A 15,814-nucleotide genomic window follows, 5' to 3' on the forward strand; every position below is an offset into this window, starting at 1 on the left:
TGGGTTTGCCGGACACCGCTCGCCCCCCTCAGGCCTGAGGTGAATTCACAGGCGCTGGCAGGGAGCTGGGGCCTCCCGCAAGGCCCCGGGAGGTGACAGGATCCGAGCCTTCTCCTCACGGGACGCTGGGGTTGGGGGGAGCAGCGCGGGCGGGAAGCGGCTCTCACACCCCTGAGGTAACGCGCTGCCCACCCCCGGTTACCCCCCGGTTACCTCCCCCGCCCAGCGCCGGTTTGCACCGCGGTCAGAGCTGGCTGAGGTACCGTCCCTCAGGAAGGAGCGAGTGCGCTGTGACAAACTGCAGCAGTTCGGGTTTTTTGGGGGAAAAAAACAACGGTTTGGGGTCAGCCTGGATGGGGGGGCAGCTGCGTGAGGGCTGAGGCGAGGGGGGCGGGGCCTGACTGAGGGGGCGGGGCCTGACACAGGGGGGCGGGGCTTGGGACAAGGGGTGGTGATTCATAGCGAGGGGCGTGGTTTAGAGAAGGGGCGTGGCTTGGCAATGCCGTGCGGAAGCTGTGACGTCATTGGTGTGCGACTGCGTCATTTTCGCGCCCGGTTCCGTGAGGGGGGGGTGTGCGGTACCTGATCGGGCCCCGCTGGGCCCTCCCCGGGTCTCTCGGGGTCTCCCCGGGTTTCTTGGGGTTTCCCCGGGTTTCTTGGGGTTTCCCCGGTCCGCGATCACCGTCCCGGCCCTTTCTGCCCCGGCTGCCTCCTCTCCGGTCTCTTCCGCCGCCATGGAAGCCGCCGCCCTGCCCATCCGCCGGCAGCGCCGGGCCCTGGTGGAGGCGGTGAAGGAGCGGCCCTTCCTCATCGTCACCGGCGAGACGGGCAGCGGGAAAAGCACGCAGCTGCCCAAGTACCTCTTCGAGGCAGGTAACGGCCGGGAAGGGAGGGAGGGAGGGAAACCCCTGAGAGCCCCCTCGGCTCTGCGGCCTCGGCCCCCGGCCCTGGGAAATCGGCCCCGACGGACACAGAAAGCGCTCCCGTCCCCTCCGCGGGGTCGGTGTGTGCGGTGCCGCTGAGGCTGCGGTGAGAGGAGGTGGCTGGGTTCACCCTCCTGGACTGAAAAACCGCGCCCGGTTGTGTCTGACACGGGGACGTGAGTGTGAACTGTCCCCGAGCAGCACAACTCAGCGCCCCTTTTCCCCCCGTCTCTCCCGCAGGCCTCGCCAAGCAAGGGGCCATCGGTGTCACCCAGCCCCGGCGCGTTGCCACCATCTCGGTGGCCCAGCGGGTGGCCGAGGAGCTGGGCTGCTCCCTGGGGACTGTGGTCGGGTACCAGGTCCGATTCGATGACTGCAGCAGCGAGGTGAGGCTCTGAGGGGGTGTCCCCTCCTCAGGGGGTTGCGGGGTCACAGGGTGTGTGCTGTGGCCCTGCCCTGGGGCTGTTCCTGGGGCTTTGCCTGTGGGGGTGGGGGAGCTGTGGGGGGTGGGGGAGCTGTGGGGGGTGGGGGAGCTGTGGGGGGTGGGGGAGCTGTGGGGGTGGGGGAGCTGTGGGGGGTGGGGGAGCTGTGGGGGGTGGGGGAGCTGTGGGGGTGGGGGAGCTGTGGGGGTGGGGGAGCTGTGGGGGTGGGAGAGCTGTTGGGGTGAGGGAGCTGTGGCTGTGGGGGTGGGGGAGCTGTGGGGGTGGGGGAGCTGTGTGCACCACGTAACTCATTTCATGGAGGGCTTTGAACACTTTGTGAGAGAAGCCCAGGAAAAACCCCCTGTGGTGTGGGGTGTGAGCACCTCAGAGTGTGCTCTGGGCCAACCCATGCTCTGTATAGAAGTGTTTTGCTGTTCTTTGAACTAAAACCCCTTTTTCTGGTGCAATGTTGCAGGACACTGCTATCAGGTACATGACAGATGGCTGCTTGCTGAGGCAGATCCTGTCAGACCCCCTTCTCAGCAGGTACAGTGTCATCATTCTGGATGAAGCCCACGAGAGGAGCCTCAGCACTGTGAGTGTCACCTTCTGCTGCCCTTTGGGGTCCCTGCTTCTCCTTTCCTCAGGGCTGCCCAGACCTCCCTGGCACTTCTGCACAGGCTGAGCCTCCAGGGCTGCATTTGATCCTTTTTGCTGCCCATGGAATTGCTGCTTTGGGTTGTTCCATGCCTGAAAATCAGGTGCAGCTGTGATCCTCTTGGAATTGTTGTAGCTGTGGTGTGTGAAAGCAGCAAAAAAAAACTTGTCTGGCTACTGGATACTTTCCCAAAGTTTCCAGGAGCTTGAAGCCAGCACACTGAAGACTAATTTCTAGAATCCTAATGTTTAAAAAGCCACACACAAGCAAACAAACCCCTGAAACCTCTCTCTCACTCCCAGGCCCAACATTTCTTGGGTGTGTGTGTGGCCGTGCAAGGAGATTGTGGGATCCTGGCAGTGTCTGGACTGACCTGAGCACCACAAGCTATCAGAGGTCACTCTGACCCTTCTGGGGCAAGCAAGATGAGCCTGGAGGGAGTCACCCAGCCCTCCAGTTGTGTGTGTTGGGTGTCAGACAACCTCCCAGTCCAGCCAGCAACCTCCCAGTCCAGCCAGCAACCTCCCAGTCCAGCTGGGGAAAAGGGAGGAGCCTTTCTGAACCCTCTCTGCTCTCAAGCATCTGAGGGTATTGCAAGTAGTGGAGCTGGAGGGATGTGAGGAGTTCCTGCTCCATCACCTGTGTCTAAAAAACAGATTTTTGACCCTGGGCACTGCAGAATAAACCAAATTTCCTGTAAGTTTAAAAATAAAGAGTGCAGCCAGGGAGCTGCACACTCAGGTGCTGGGCAGAGGTGATGACTTGGAAAGGAGTTTTGAGGTAGCTCCTTGCAAAGAGCCTGAGCATGAGAGAAGCAAAATGAAAACCAAAGGATTTGAAGTGAAAGGGGTTGTATTTATGTGCTGCAAGAAGAGCTGATTAAAAATTAATTCAGTTCCAGAAACCAATTAGCTTGCTCACAGAGTGTGATTAGAGCCTGAAGATGCGATTTTTTATTTTTTTTTTCTTTCTGTCTTCACTCTACCAGTGGGATAAAATCAGCCCATCCCAAGTTTTTTCAGGCACTTGTAAGCAAGCTGTGGAGCTGATGGAAGTTGTTTCTCTTTTCCTCTCAGGATATTTTATTTGGTTTGCTGAAGAAACTCTTTCTACAGAAGAAACCCCCGGAGAGGAAAACAGCCATGAGAGTGGTGGTGATGTCAGCCACCCTGGAGGTGGAGAAGCTCTCAGAGTTCTTTGGCCACTGTTCAGTGCTGCACATCCCAGGAAGAAGTTACCCTGTGAAGGAGATATTCTGCAACCTGCTCAGCCCCAGGGATGTGCAGAGCTCTGCTTATGTTACAGAGGTCTGGCCTGGTTTGTGTTCTCTGGGGTTGTCACCTGTGCAAGGCACAAGAATTGGCTGCTGTGGCATTGTGCTCTTCACAGCTCTGCAGGACAGAGGGAAAAAATAGCTAGCACTAGGAGCTTTGGAAGGAGAAAGGGAGGTTTCCAGCTGTCACTGGGCTGTCTGTTGTTTGTTTCAGGCTGTGAAAGTGGCTCTGGATATCCACTTAAATGAACCAGGAGGTGACATCTTGGTTTTCCTGACAGGTGAGATTTTTTTTTCCTTTTAACAAGTGCTGCTTATTCCAGGGCAAGCACAGCATTGCCAGCAAAATCCCATCCTTCAGGGATTGCAGTTTGTCCCAGAGCAGTGAGAAAAGAGGAGAAAGTTGCAGGTGGATGCACACAGTCCTGATAAAGTGGTATTTTCAGAGCCTGCTCAGGTACATCCTGTGGGATCAGACAGGAAAATACTGACTGAAAAATCTGCATCTGCTCTTTTCTTCCTCTGCTACATTTATTCTGCTTGTATTCTCCGTGTGTTTTATATACTTTTTGATTCAGGAAGGGAAAATTTCTGTAACTGCAAAACCCTACAGCAGTTTATGGGCCAGGCACTCACTTTTTTGCACTTTTTTTTGAGGAAAAGCCTTGGTGGGAGGCACTGGGTGGCACCTCCTCGAGTTACTCCTGAGTCACTCATAGCTTCCTTCTCGCTGTGGTGTTGGTGACTCTGTAACATTGGCAGAACAGTTTTGTTTAAAGATGTTGGAAGCTAGGAAGGCAGCTTGGTAGCTAAATAGATGACTCAAAGTGCTTTTGTATGATTTTTTTAGGTCAAATTGAGATAGAAAAAGCTTGTGACTTGCTTTTCAAGAAAGCCGAATCGATCGATTACCGGTACGAAGTGCAGGATCGCTCTGTGGAAGGGCTCCTGATCTTACCACTCTATGGGTCCATGTCAACAGGTAAGAGCAGATCATGTCACTTGGAACTTGAATGATGTGGCTGTTGACTTCTAGAGCTGTTACAAGCAGTGTCCCACTCCAATATTCCTCTCGTGGTTGGACACAATGGCGAGGAGGTGTGAAAGCGCAGCGCTGTCGTGCAGCAGATGGTGTGACTGCCTGCCTGTTGTTTTAGACCAACAGAAAAGGATATTTTTGCCAGCTCCCACGGGCATCAGGAAATGTGTGGTGTCCACAAACATTGCTGCAACATCTCTGACGATTGAAGGAGTCAGGTATCATTTCCCATCCTTCTTAAAAGCTGTAGTAGAGGGAATAATTCAGAACGCTGGGCTAGGTTTGGTAAAATGAGTCTCCTTTCCACTACTCTACCTGCCCAGTAATTACCTGGTGGGTTTTTTTGTGTGTGTGTGTAGTGAGTAAAAAAAAATTACAAGCCCCTGATACTATTGTGTAGTCTCACAGATGACAATATTATTGGACCCTGATTTGAAATCAGATCTCAGCTCCATTAGTGGAACACAGTCTCCACTATCTGTGGCAGCCTGTAGACTGCAGCTGTCCAGCTGACACTGTTGGCAGTGGTTGTAGGGTCAGTGTGTTCTTGCTTTGGTGTTCTGCAGGTGGCAGTTACCTCTCTGTCTGCTGAGACCTCTGGTTTTTTTCTCCTCTGTTTTTTTTCTCCTTTTTTTCAGATACGTAGTGGACAGTGGATTTGTGAAGCAGTTGAATCACAACCCCCGAGTTGGCCTGGACATCCTGGAGGTGGTTCCCATTTCAAAGTAAGTTTTAAATAGGTCATGTGTGTGGTGTTTCTGAGAGCTGCTCTGAGGATCCTGTGTGTCTGTTGATCTTGAAAAAGGGAGGAAGGAGCAGCTCTGAGGCTCTGGAATTAAAAGCCAGTTTGTTCGCCGCTAAGTAGAAAGTGGAGGACATAAAATTTCTCATAAGTTACAGGCATTAGGAAGGAATTGACAATGTATTGTTTGTAGTCAGAAGAGGCTCACATGTTGTCTTGTGTCTGCTGAATACAACAGCCTGATTCAGAGGAGGTTCAAGAAATCTTCCCTTGCACACAAGTGCTGCTTCATTCTGCCCACTCTTGTTTAGCTGGAGCTCTCAGTTGCTGCTGCCTGGTATCCTGGATCTCCCACCTACAAGAGTAGAAATTGCTATTATTTATCACAATTACAGTGTGCTTCTTGGGATAACAACAGAAGAGAGCAAGAGTTTGGATGATTTATTTTTTTCCCCTGTCTTTCTCTTTGGGCAGGAGTGAAGCAAGGCAGCGAGCTGGCCGAGCTGGCAGGACAGCATCTGGGAAGAGCTATCAGCTCTACAACAAAGAATTCTGGGAGCAATGCATGCCTGATCACACAGTCCCAGAGATCAAGAGAACCAGTCTGACATCTGTGATCCTGACCTTGAAGTGCCTTTCTGTGCATGATGTCATCAGGTAACCTCTGTGGAAGGGCAGGATTATCATTTTTATTCTGGAGTCTCAGCAGCACAGACACCAACAGCAGGAGACAGGATTAGGTCCTCAGCCAACTGTGGCACTTGAGTACAATCAGATTTTCTGCTGTTCTCTGTCTCCTCTGCCAGACTGGATCTTGAGCTCAAGTTCAGTTGGAGATTTTTCCCAAACTAGCTCCTTATACTGACATTAATATCCCAAAAGTTTCATCTCTAGAGAGCTGTTTAATTTTAGGATCATAGCTGTATAGAAAATACAGTTCATAGTTGTATAGAAAATACAGTTCAACAGCCATGCTGGGATTTGTCATCAGAATTATTCAGCTGGAGGCTGTAGATGTAGCAACACCCATCCACTGATGAAGTTTATGTGCACTTTGGTCAGAAACCTGTGTTAGGTGGTTACAGAGAATTTTAGTAACTGTGAAAACTAACAAAGTTATGCTGAGTGAACAGTAGATTTTTTTTTTTTTTTTGCTTCATTTTTAACTGCAGATTTCCCTACTTGGACCCCCCTGAAGAAAGGCACATTTTAGAAGCTCTCAAGGAACTTTACCAGTGTGGGGCTATTGACAGGTAAAAAATAAAGGGGTGTGGTCACTGCAAGAACTGAAAAAATCTGATGTTGATGAGTTGTTCATGTGGACTGAAGGACTTCCCCCAGCAGTAGAATGTTTCCTCAATAGATGAGGAAGTTAACTACTGTATTTTAATATACTCTGTGTAAAATTAGGGTTGGAGCAGGGCTTAGAAGTTGAAGCAGGGATTAATTTCTCCACATTGTCCTGGAGTTCCTGAGTGACCTCAGACAAATTACGTCAGCTCTGTGTTCCCCACAGCAGATCCCAGACTGTTGTGACAAAGCTGCTTAGGCATTAGCTCTGAGGCCCATCCAAGAACTCAAGACAAGGAAACAAGATCTTATCCTAAGCTTCCAGGAATTCTTCTTGAAGTATTAAAAAATAAGGAAGGAATCTCAAGCATCTGATCCATTTGAAGAGCCGGCCTTGCCTGCCATGGAGCAGGCACAAGCAGATGTTCTGCTGCTGGTGACACTTGCTTGATGTCTTCAACACCTTCCAGGGCACACCCAGACTGCAGTGTTGGACAGTCCAGGGGAAATGCTTCAGTCATTCTCTTTATCTTTTGATCCAGGGGCTGACACTCTGTGTGTATGTTCCAGTTTACATTTAAATCCAGTTTTGTTGAATCCGCCATTTGAATTTTTTTTCCTGGGGTCAGGAGAGGCCACGTGACAAGGCTGGGTGAATTCCTGGTGCAGTTTCCCCTCCCTCCCAACCTCACCTGTGCTGTCATAAAAGCTGCTTCTCTGGACTGTGAAGATCTGCTGCTTCCCATAGCAGCCATGTTATCTGTGGAAAATGTCTTCATTCGTCCAGGTAGGAAACCCCTCAGCCCAAAGCAGCCTTGGCTGGGTGGGGAATTCAGCTTGGACAAGGGACATCCCAGGCAGTGGGAAAGCTGCTTCACCTGGAGACCTTTTCTTCAGCTTCCTTTTTGTTTTTTTTTTTCTCTCAGTAATTTTCTGTGTTAACAGTTTGCAGTGTTCCTTACAAGAGGGATCTCGAGGTTCCAGAGTGGGAACTGATTCTGAATTTTGAGCACCATGAGCACAAGTCCTTACTTGGGAGTAAGGATTCTCCTGCTGGGGAGCAAGCTGCTCTCCTCAGTTGTGCCCAACACTAGTGGGAGACTTAAGGAATTACCTTAAACAAGGACTTTAAATAAATGTTTTAGTGTGAGGGAGATTCCTCAAGTGCAGTGTCTCACCTCCTGCAGTGCACTGCAGCAGAGCTGTGGGGAAGGCTGTTTAGATAAGGACAAATCTCCAGTGGCACTTTGACCCCCTGCTTTAACAGCTTTCTGTGGTCTTGGAGTCAGGGCACAGTGCATGCAAGGAACTGGACAAAAGGCTTCAAAACAACATGGAACTGGGTGGTGTTTGGCTCAAGGCTGTGAGCTGTAAAGCAACATCTGGGGAAGAGAGTGGGTTGCTGAGAGATTTTCATTGGAAAATGGTACAGGAGAGAAAAGAAGGAAAACCCACCAAAAAACCCAAAGCACACCACAGCAGGTGTTTTACTGTTGGCCTTTGCTTTTGGTCTAACTACAGACAACCAGAGAATGGAGATGGCCTCTGGTTTGGCTTTTCTGTTCAGTTTAACCAAACAGATGTTTTAAGTTACTGTGAGAAGCTCCACTTGTCACTGCCCCCATTTCTAATGTTTTTCTACATGGGAAATGTAGTTTTGCTCTGCTTCCAAGCTGGCCCCTCTCACTAGTGCTAAACCCAGTCTCCCATGTCCTGTTTCCCATCTCCTTTTCCCTCTGTTCTGCCCCCCCCTGCAGACCTGACATACAACTCAGTCACTGTGGGAGACCTTTGTCCTTTCCAGTCACTCATTGGCTTTTCTCCAGTTATCTCTGTACTCTATTAACTGTGCCCATTAGTGCCACAGCTAAAGACACTGCTGACAGGACTGATAGCCTGGATTCTGCTCTGGGATCTTTCCCATTCCCACAAATGTGCAGTTTGCTTTCCCACCCTCCCCCTGGCAGTGTGCCCTTGTTATCTCTTCAGCTCCTTGATGCAAACGTGTTCCTTGCTCTCCAGCAACCCCCTGAGTTAGGACACAGAGTTCTGGGTGGTTTCTCACATGCAACATGTGCACAGAGAGGTCTCCTTGTCTCACCAGTCTCACTTGGGATGGCCACAAATTCAGACATTATCTGCAGCAATGCAGTGCAGTGGCCTTTGCAGCCATCCCTCTCTCTCTGTGCAGGGCAATAGGTTGTGCTGGGGAAGAAATGCTTTGGGTATTTAAAACTTGAAATAACACTTTGGAAATGTTGCTTTTGCCTAGCATATTCCTAGCATGTAGTGAAGGTGAATTCCCACTAAACTCACAAGATAATTTTTTTTTTCTAGACTCTTATTTTTTTTAAGACCTCCATTACTATGGCACCTGAGTACAGCACAAGAGCTGAGTTAAATGAGATGGGGTGGTTTCTACAGTCTTGGTTTTTTTCCTCCCAGGGCAAAACTTTCTCTTGATCCCTGTGAGCTGTTTGTTCAGCATTGGTGTTCCATGTCTGCATGAGAGCTGATTGTGAGAGAGCAATGGGGAGAAGATTTCTGAGAGATCAGAAGTCTCCCTTTCCAGTGCTGACTGATGAGATTAATCACAGATTTAATAGCATCTACATGTTGGTGTTCAGCAGTAGTGGAAGGGGAAAAACTGTAATTGCAGCTGTGGAGGAGAGACAGATCTAAAAATAATATGGATAAAGACACAAGAGTGTAAAACACACTTTGGAAAGATGCTAATTAAAAAATGAAGTAGGGGTGATAAATAAAAATGGCTTTCTTGAGGTGAGATGTAACTTCCTTCCTCAGGTGATCCTCAGAAGCAAAAGGAGGCTGAACTTCAACACCAGGAGCTTTCCTCACAAGTGGGAGGATGCAATGACTTTGCAACCCTCTTAAACATTTTTGAACAATGCAAAGCAAGGTATAAAATCATTCCTTACAGTCACTGATTTGGCACTGCTCATCACTCCCAGCTGCTGATGGGTTTTCAGTCCATTGTGTGTATACATATGGATGTGCTGATGCCTAACTGCAGATTTATTCCTTGTTGTGATGTGTCTGGTTTCTCTCAAGACATGTATTATTTAAACTAACAAAGTATCTGCCTGTGTAGGTTGCCCTCTTTGTACGACCATAACAAAAAATAGAAGCAACTTTTCTGCCTTCAGCTTACAAAGGGCTTCTTCATAACACAAGTATTTCTCTTCTCAGCAAATCTCCTTCAGCTTGGTGCCAGAAACACTGGATCCACTGGAGAGCTTTAAAATCTGCTTTTAGTGTGGAAAAACAACTTCGGGAAATAATCAATAAACTGAAACAGGTAAAAAAATCCAGTTTGTGTGTGTGATTGAGTTATGGGAATTTATATTTAAGGCATGGACTGGGCTGCTGAGCCTTTGCCAGATGGCTGCTGCCTCACTCCTGTAGAAACTAATCCAATTAAATGTTTATTACAGCATGCTGGCTGTAGCTTGTGTAACTGACAGGTATGATGGTGGTAACAAGCAAATAGGGTTTTTTTTCCTCCTTTCCTCATGATTTCTGTAGGGTGAGAAACCCAGAGTTTAAAATCCATGGGATGCAGAGGATGTAGCCACTGCTTCTTGAGCCAAGATCCTGATTCACATTGGTTTTTCATTCCATAGCTCCCAGACTTCCCTAAAGAGACATTTGAAGGCTCCAGAACTGAAATTCTGAGAAGATGTCTGTGTGCAGGATACTTCATCAATGTAGCTAGGAGGTAAGTAATAAAGTTTGGAGAATTATTTAAAGATTTAGTTGTCTGTAGAAGCAGAACAGTAAGGCCATGGATTGCTGCAAGCAGCAGCTGGAGCTGAAGGGGCTGTTTCTGCCCAGGGCTGAAGCCTGGTGGGACTTTTTTCTGTCATTACATTCCTAGGAAAGCTGCTCAGTTTTTCTAGATGTGAAATGAACTTGCAAGCTGATGAGCAGCTCCAGATATGAAACTAAAGGGCTTGGAAATACTGACTGTCAGAGACTTCAATCCCAAACCCTATTTATTCTTGTGTTTTTATATCTGCAGTGTTACTGCAGTACATTAGACATTTTTTATTCCTCATTGTTTTTACAGTTTAATTCTGTAAGGATCTTCCCCTGCTTATATATATTTGAATGTTTTCTTCTATGTTGCTGATGATTTCCTTATTTAGTGTTGCTGTCTAATTACAGCAATATATGTTTCATTATTTTTTTGTTGTTTTTTTTTTCCACAAACCTTTCAGAGCTGCAGCCAGGACATTCTGCACAATGGATGGACATGGCAGCATAGTCTATATCCATCCTTCATCTACAGTAAGTTACCAAATTCTGTTAGTAAAGTAGCAAAGGATCTCTAAAGGGAGTAAGGGGCAGATCCCTGTAAACTCTTCCTCCTCTGATCTGTGTTAACTTATGGCCAGGAGAAACACTGTTTATCCATTCATGTAGGGAGAGGCCTCACTTCAAATTTGGTAAATGTTTGGCTTATGAAACAAGTGTGTGACACAGAGAGAGGTTTCTCTCTGGCTCTTTGGATATCCTGGAAATCCTAAGCAAGTCATTCTGCCTGTTTCCCTGTCTGAAAACAGGGAAATATCAGCTTTGTCACGTTCCTATGTCCAAGCAGGAAGATATTCCAATGGGGAGTGCTCTAGAAAGAAAAACTTCTTTTTAATTGGTTCTGAAATACTGTTTTTTTCCAGCTACATAACCAGGAGGCTCTCCTGGAGTGGATCATCTTCCATGATGTCACAGTGACATCCAAAATCTACGTCCGGACGGTGTGTCCTGTGCGCTATGAGTGGGTCAAAGATTTGTTGCCCAGGTTGCATCAAATTGATGCCTATGAACTCAGCAGTGTGGCCAGGGAAGAAGTCACTGAAGAGGAAATTACCAAGTGGAAACATAAAGAGGACCTTAGAAGGCAGCATGGTGAGCACATCACGACTCTGCATCCATGACCTGGGTGGTTTCCTTGCTTGTCGTGGACGTGTGCCTGAATATTGTGTCACTGAGTGCATTCTGGAGCTGTGGGTGTAGCTCTGGGTGTACTTCAGGTGTTTGATATGTGCTTAACAGACTTGATGTGTGGAGGTCCAGCTGTTTTCTTGTCTTCCTACAGGGAAAAAAGGCAAAGGGGGGGAAAAAAACCCCAAACCCGCACAACAAAAAGAGCAACTGGAAAAAAAGGCACCAAACAAACCCCACATTTTGGTGAATGTCTCACTCTGGCAATCAGTTTAGTGCCATATGTTTAAAAAGTCAGATTAATTAAAACTGGTGCTTGTAGCTGATCTGGCTGCTTGACATTCTTAGAATTCTCCTGTCAGCAGGTTTCCTAAAGCAGCTGAGTGCTCAGCTGGGCCTCTTCACTCCTGAGCTGACCCTTCCAAACCATTAATTCAATAGTTCAGGCACTGGCAATTTAGATTCTCTTCAGTTTGCTTAACACAAAAAATGTAGACTCTAGTGCTCAGACCAGCATCTCTTTCTGTCCTGCATTATTGTACAAAACTGCCATTTTAAGTGATAAAAGCTCAAATTGGGTTTGGTTATAAATTGACTGGGAAGGATACTTGTATTATGGGATAACACAGAGGAGCCCCATCTATTTATCTGAAGCCCAAGGAGCTGAGGTTTGTTCTTTGTCTCACTTCACTTTTTGATTTCACCAGGCAACAATTGTAAATTAATTTAATATTGACCTTACAAAACTATGTGTTTCTTGGAGCTTCATAAAAATAGGTGTCTGAACAGCTTACAAAGGCTTAATTAGTGCCCAGTGGAAGGGAAGCCTGCAGCATGAGCTGAATTATTATTTGGCTCCAACACAGAATAATAAGAAATATTTTAAGAGTGCTTATTAAAGCTCCTTCTTTATATCAAAAAATCTGGTGAACAGAGCCCTAAGAGCAGCCTGGAGTGGCTGCTTCATCCAAACAGTACTTAGGCTCTCAGTCTTTGAGATTTTTTTTATTTAAAATTTTATTTTAAACTGAAAATATTTCCTGCTTTTCTTTGCTTCTGGGAGCAGCATTCCCAAGGGCTCAGCTCAGTGGGAAAATGTGCATTTTGAATGGTGTCTGATCTGGTGTATTGACTTTTCCCACTCCTTTATCTGTTTGTTATCCTCCCTCTTTCTCCTGCCTCCAGAAATGTTAAGGATAGTTTATTCTAAGTGTCTTTTTTCCTGCTCCCAGTGCCTAACATGAGTCTGAGATATGTGGTTTAGAGAAGAACTGAAAACACAAGTATCTGTTCCAATAAAAAGCAAGATAGACTTTGGGGACAAGAAGAGCCCAGCTGCAAATATTGACATGGGAGTTAAGGCCTGATAATTTTTTTAATTTTTTTTTTTTTTTTAATTCTTTCCCTGCTGTGGCACAATCTGTCCTCTCTGGAAGGCATTCAAATGACTGACTGGGACTCAAAAAACATCTGAGATGTTGATAGGGTTTCTTTTTTGGTGTATTTTTACAAATAGGAGAGATGCTGGCTTGTTGGGGTTTTTTTTTTTTACTAAGAGTGTATTTCCCTCTCTCCTCTCCCCCCAGAAGGAGTCCCAGACACCTCTGCAAAGAAGATGGAGAGAAGGAATGATGATAAATCAATCCTGGATGCCCGAGCTCGTTATCTGGAGAGAAAACAGCAAAGAGCACAGGGTTTAAGTGGCCCAGAGAAAGAAATGGGGTAATATTCCTGTCTGCTGGACTCCCCCTGTGAGGAAAGGCAATTTGTTCTGGTCCTATTTGCAAAATTACTGACTGGAATGAAAGCAAACTTCTGCTTTGTGTAGTCTGAGTGCCAAGGTGTACAAATGCAATTTTCCTCTGCTGCATCCAGCAAGGAAATGTCACCAAACTGAGTTTTGTTGCTACATGACACAGGCAACAACTGAGTGGCCTCAAATGTGGGTGAAGTTCCCACAGATCCTCTGGTGCCAGTTCTGTGGCATTCAGCTGACAGAGAAAGGTCTGGGTGGCCTTAGTGCCATTAAAATATTTCTTCAAGGTTTGTTTTTTTTTTTTTTTAAGAGGAGTGAAACTGTCACTTTTTACGTATTTTACTTCATGTGATTGTGGCTGCAGAATCTTCTTACTCTCCCACTACTCAGGGGAATGTGTAGGAGGTGCTTTTTTAATGGTGGAACCATCAGGGTCCAAGTTGAAAAAGACATTTCCCACGTGTTCCAGGCTGATGTTCCCACTCTGGATTGTGCTGTACCATGTACAGTGATGCTTCTGGGTGAAGATGTCTTTTGTATGCAAAGGATTTTGTAAATGTTCTCACCTTCTTGCTAACAGTGCATATTTTTTTGCCAGGGATGACTTAGCACTCTGTGTTTTCCAGTTGGCAAAAATAACCCCCCAGCAGTCAATCCAGTGCTCAGCCAAGCAGTCCCTCAGCAGGTCTCCTGCCTAGTGGGCTGTTTTTCCAAGTTTGGTGACTGTTATTTTTAAAATGTATAAATTTCTGTCTGAAGAATGAGTTTCAGATGTGTAGGAAGAATACACGAGATCTTTTTTTTTTTTCCCTCAACTCAAGTATGTAAAAAGCATTTGTGGCCATGGAGTTTCTTCTCAATAAAGAGGAAATCTTCTGACACTTTAATTATCCTAAAATCTTGCAGTGCTCCTAAAATACTGCAGTGCTCTTTTTTTTTTTTTTTTTTTTTTTTTTTTTTGGCTACGTTTTCACTTTCAGCAGGTAACATTTTGTGTAAGACAATTTTCCAAAAACCAGGAAGAACCTGCTGTCACTTTTCATACCTCAGTTGTTGGCATTGTGTGTCACCTTCAGGTGCCTTGTTCAGTGATGGAGGAGGACACGTTAGCACTTGGTGTAAAACATGAAACATTCCACCTGGAATGGTTGTAAACTGGTAGTAAACTAAAAAAAAACAAAACAAAACAAAACAAAAAAAAACAAAAAAACAAACAAAAAAAAAAACCAAAAAAAAACAAACAAAAAACCCCAACCCTTGGGATTCTCTGGTGGGGAATAGGATAAAATTACTCATCCTAACCCTTGGGATTCTCTGGTGGGGAATAGGATAAAATTACTCATCCTAAAGAAGGGATCTGATCACTCTCCCTGTGGCTGAACTTGCTGAGGGGCAGAAGCTGAGGAAGTGCTGAGGAAGGATTCTCCTCTGGGGCTGCTGGAGAAGCTGTGGTGCTGGAGTTTGGCTCCTGTGTCCCTGCAGGGCTGTGTAAGAGGCTTAGCAGGAGCAGCACCCCAGCTGTCCCCAGCAATAGCAGCAGCCAGCCCTGATTCCTCTGCCTCCCACCTTCCCTTCCACATCCCTGCTCCTTTTCCAGGGTGTCCTCATTCCTAAGGGAATGCAGAAAATCAGAGGTGTCAGCAGGGCACTTTTCCTCTTTCCTGGGGCCCTTCTGCAGTCAGAGGGAGAAGGGCTTTGTCCTTCCAGCCATTGCTTTTTTCCCCACTAAACCCAAAAATCTGGATTTTGCCAAAGCCCACAAAAAAATGTAACAGGCACAGACTGGCCCAGGAGAGATTTAAATGAAATATGAGGGAATATTTCTTCACTCCTGAGGGTAAAGCAGCACTGGAATAGATGGGGTGTGGAGTCCCCATCTCTGGGGACATTCAGGACCCACCTGGGTGGATTCCTCTCCAAACAACCCAGGGAATTCTGCTCCAGGAGGGGTTGGAGGAGATGATCCTCAGAGGTCCCTTCCACCCCCTGATATTCTGGGAATTTGACTGCTCTTTAAGTGTTTGCTTCCCGGTTGGAATGCTCTGCACCACACAGGTCTGGGATCAGTCTCCAGGCTGCCCAGGGCTGTGTCCCTCCTGGTGGATCCCAGTGTTGTCTGATTTTATTTATTTACTATTTATTTTATTTATTTTTGCATTCTTAAGAGCGAGAAGGGAGGTTTGTCTTCTTGTTTTGGTTTGAGTTGTTCGGGTTTTTTTCTCCTTGTGTGTTTTTTTCTCCTAGGGATGCTCAGAGGTTTCAAAATGACGAATTTTGAGACAAAACAAACAAAAAAAAAAGTGTGAGGAAATCACCAAAACGAGGAGAGCTGGGGGGAGGGACTTGGTTTTAACCCCCGGAGGAGCCCGGGGCATCTCCGGGGTGCTGCAGGCGGGTGAAAAGGGGGAAGTTTCACCCGGTTCCGTGGGCCGGGGTCACGCGGGGAGTTCCGTCCCACAGAGGGAGGTTTGGAGTTGGACTCCGCTCCTCCACTTCCGAACCGGGTTGGATGGGGAGAGACATCCCGGGGCTGCCTGGGGCTCCGGTGATTGAAGGATGGAGCTCGGTGCCAGCGGGGGGTCCTTCCCTGCTTTGTTTTTTCTTCTCCTAATTAAAATTTAATTAGGGTGAAGCAGGGAAAACCCCTCCCCGCCCCACGGAGGGGCAGCGCGGCCCTCGGGATGGTTCTGAAATGGGAGGAGATGGCGGGGCAGAGCCCGAACCCACCGCCCCGGGACCTGCTCGG

General features: G+C 47.2%; 1 protein-coding gene across 2 annotated transcripts; it reads left to right on the plus strand.

The window, feature by feature from the left end:
- Positions 1–534: 534 nt before the first annotated feature.
- Positions 535–13,955, plus strand: DHX40 (DEAH-box helicase 40). 2 transcript variants are annotated; one of them, XM_071765002.1, is made up of 17 exons: positions 535–873; positions 1,164–1,309; positions 1,821–1,940; positions 3,080–3,310; positions 3,491–3,557; positions 4,127–4,258; positions 4,434–4,533; positions 4,954–5,040; positions 5,532–5,714; positions 6,230–6,310; positions 6,977–7,134; positions 9,153–9,267; positions 9,558–9,666; positions 9,992–10,086; positions 10,589–10,658; positions 11,048–11,276; positions 12,899–13,955. In XM_071765002.1, exons 1-17 carry the CDS (start codon positions 735–737, stop codon positions 13,036–13,038), a joined length of 2,202 nt encoding a protein of 733 aa, XP_071621103.1. In that variant the 5' UTR covers positions 535–734; the 3' UTR covers positions 13,039–13,955. The 2 variants fall into 2 exon arrangements, with proteins under 2 accessions (XP_071621103.1, XP_071621102.1); XM_071765001.1 differs by having other exon boundaries at positions 547–873; positions 12,902–13,124.
- The last annotated feature ends 1,859 nt before the right edge of the window (positions 13,956–15,814 follow it).

This window comes from Heliangelus exortis, chromosome 21 (assembly GCF_036169615.1).
Source record: "Heliangelus exortis chromosome 21, bHelExo1.hap1, whole genome shotgun sequence".
Classification (NCBI taxonomy): Eukaryota; Metazoa; Chordata; class Aves; order Apodiformes; family Trochilidae; genus Heliangelus; species Heliangelus exortis.

Excerpts from the sequence above, each read along its gene's own strand:
- DHX40 (XM_071765002.1), top strand. The coding sequence starts at position 735 with ATGGAAGCCGCCGCCCTGCCCATCCGCCGGCAGCGCCGGGCCCTGGTG. Across the intron at positions 1,310-1,820 it reads TCGATGACTGCAGCAGCGAG|GACACTGCTATCAGGTACAT; the intron begins GTGAGGCTCTGA and ends GCAATGTTGCAG. Across the intron at positions 4,534-4,953 it reads CTGACGATTGAAGGAGTCAG|ATACGTAGTGGACAGTGGAT; the intron begins GTATCATTTCCC and ends CCTTTTTTTCAG.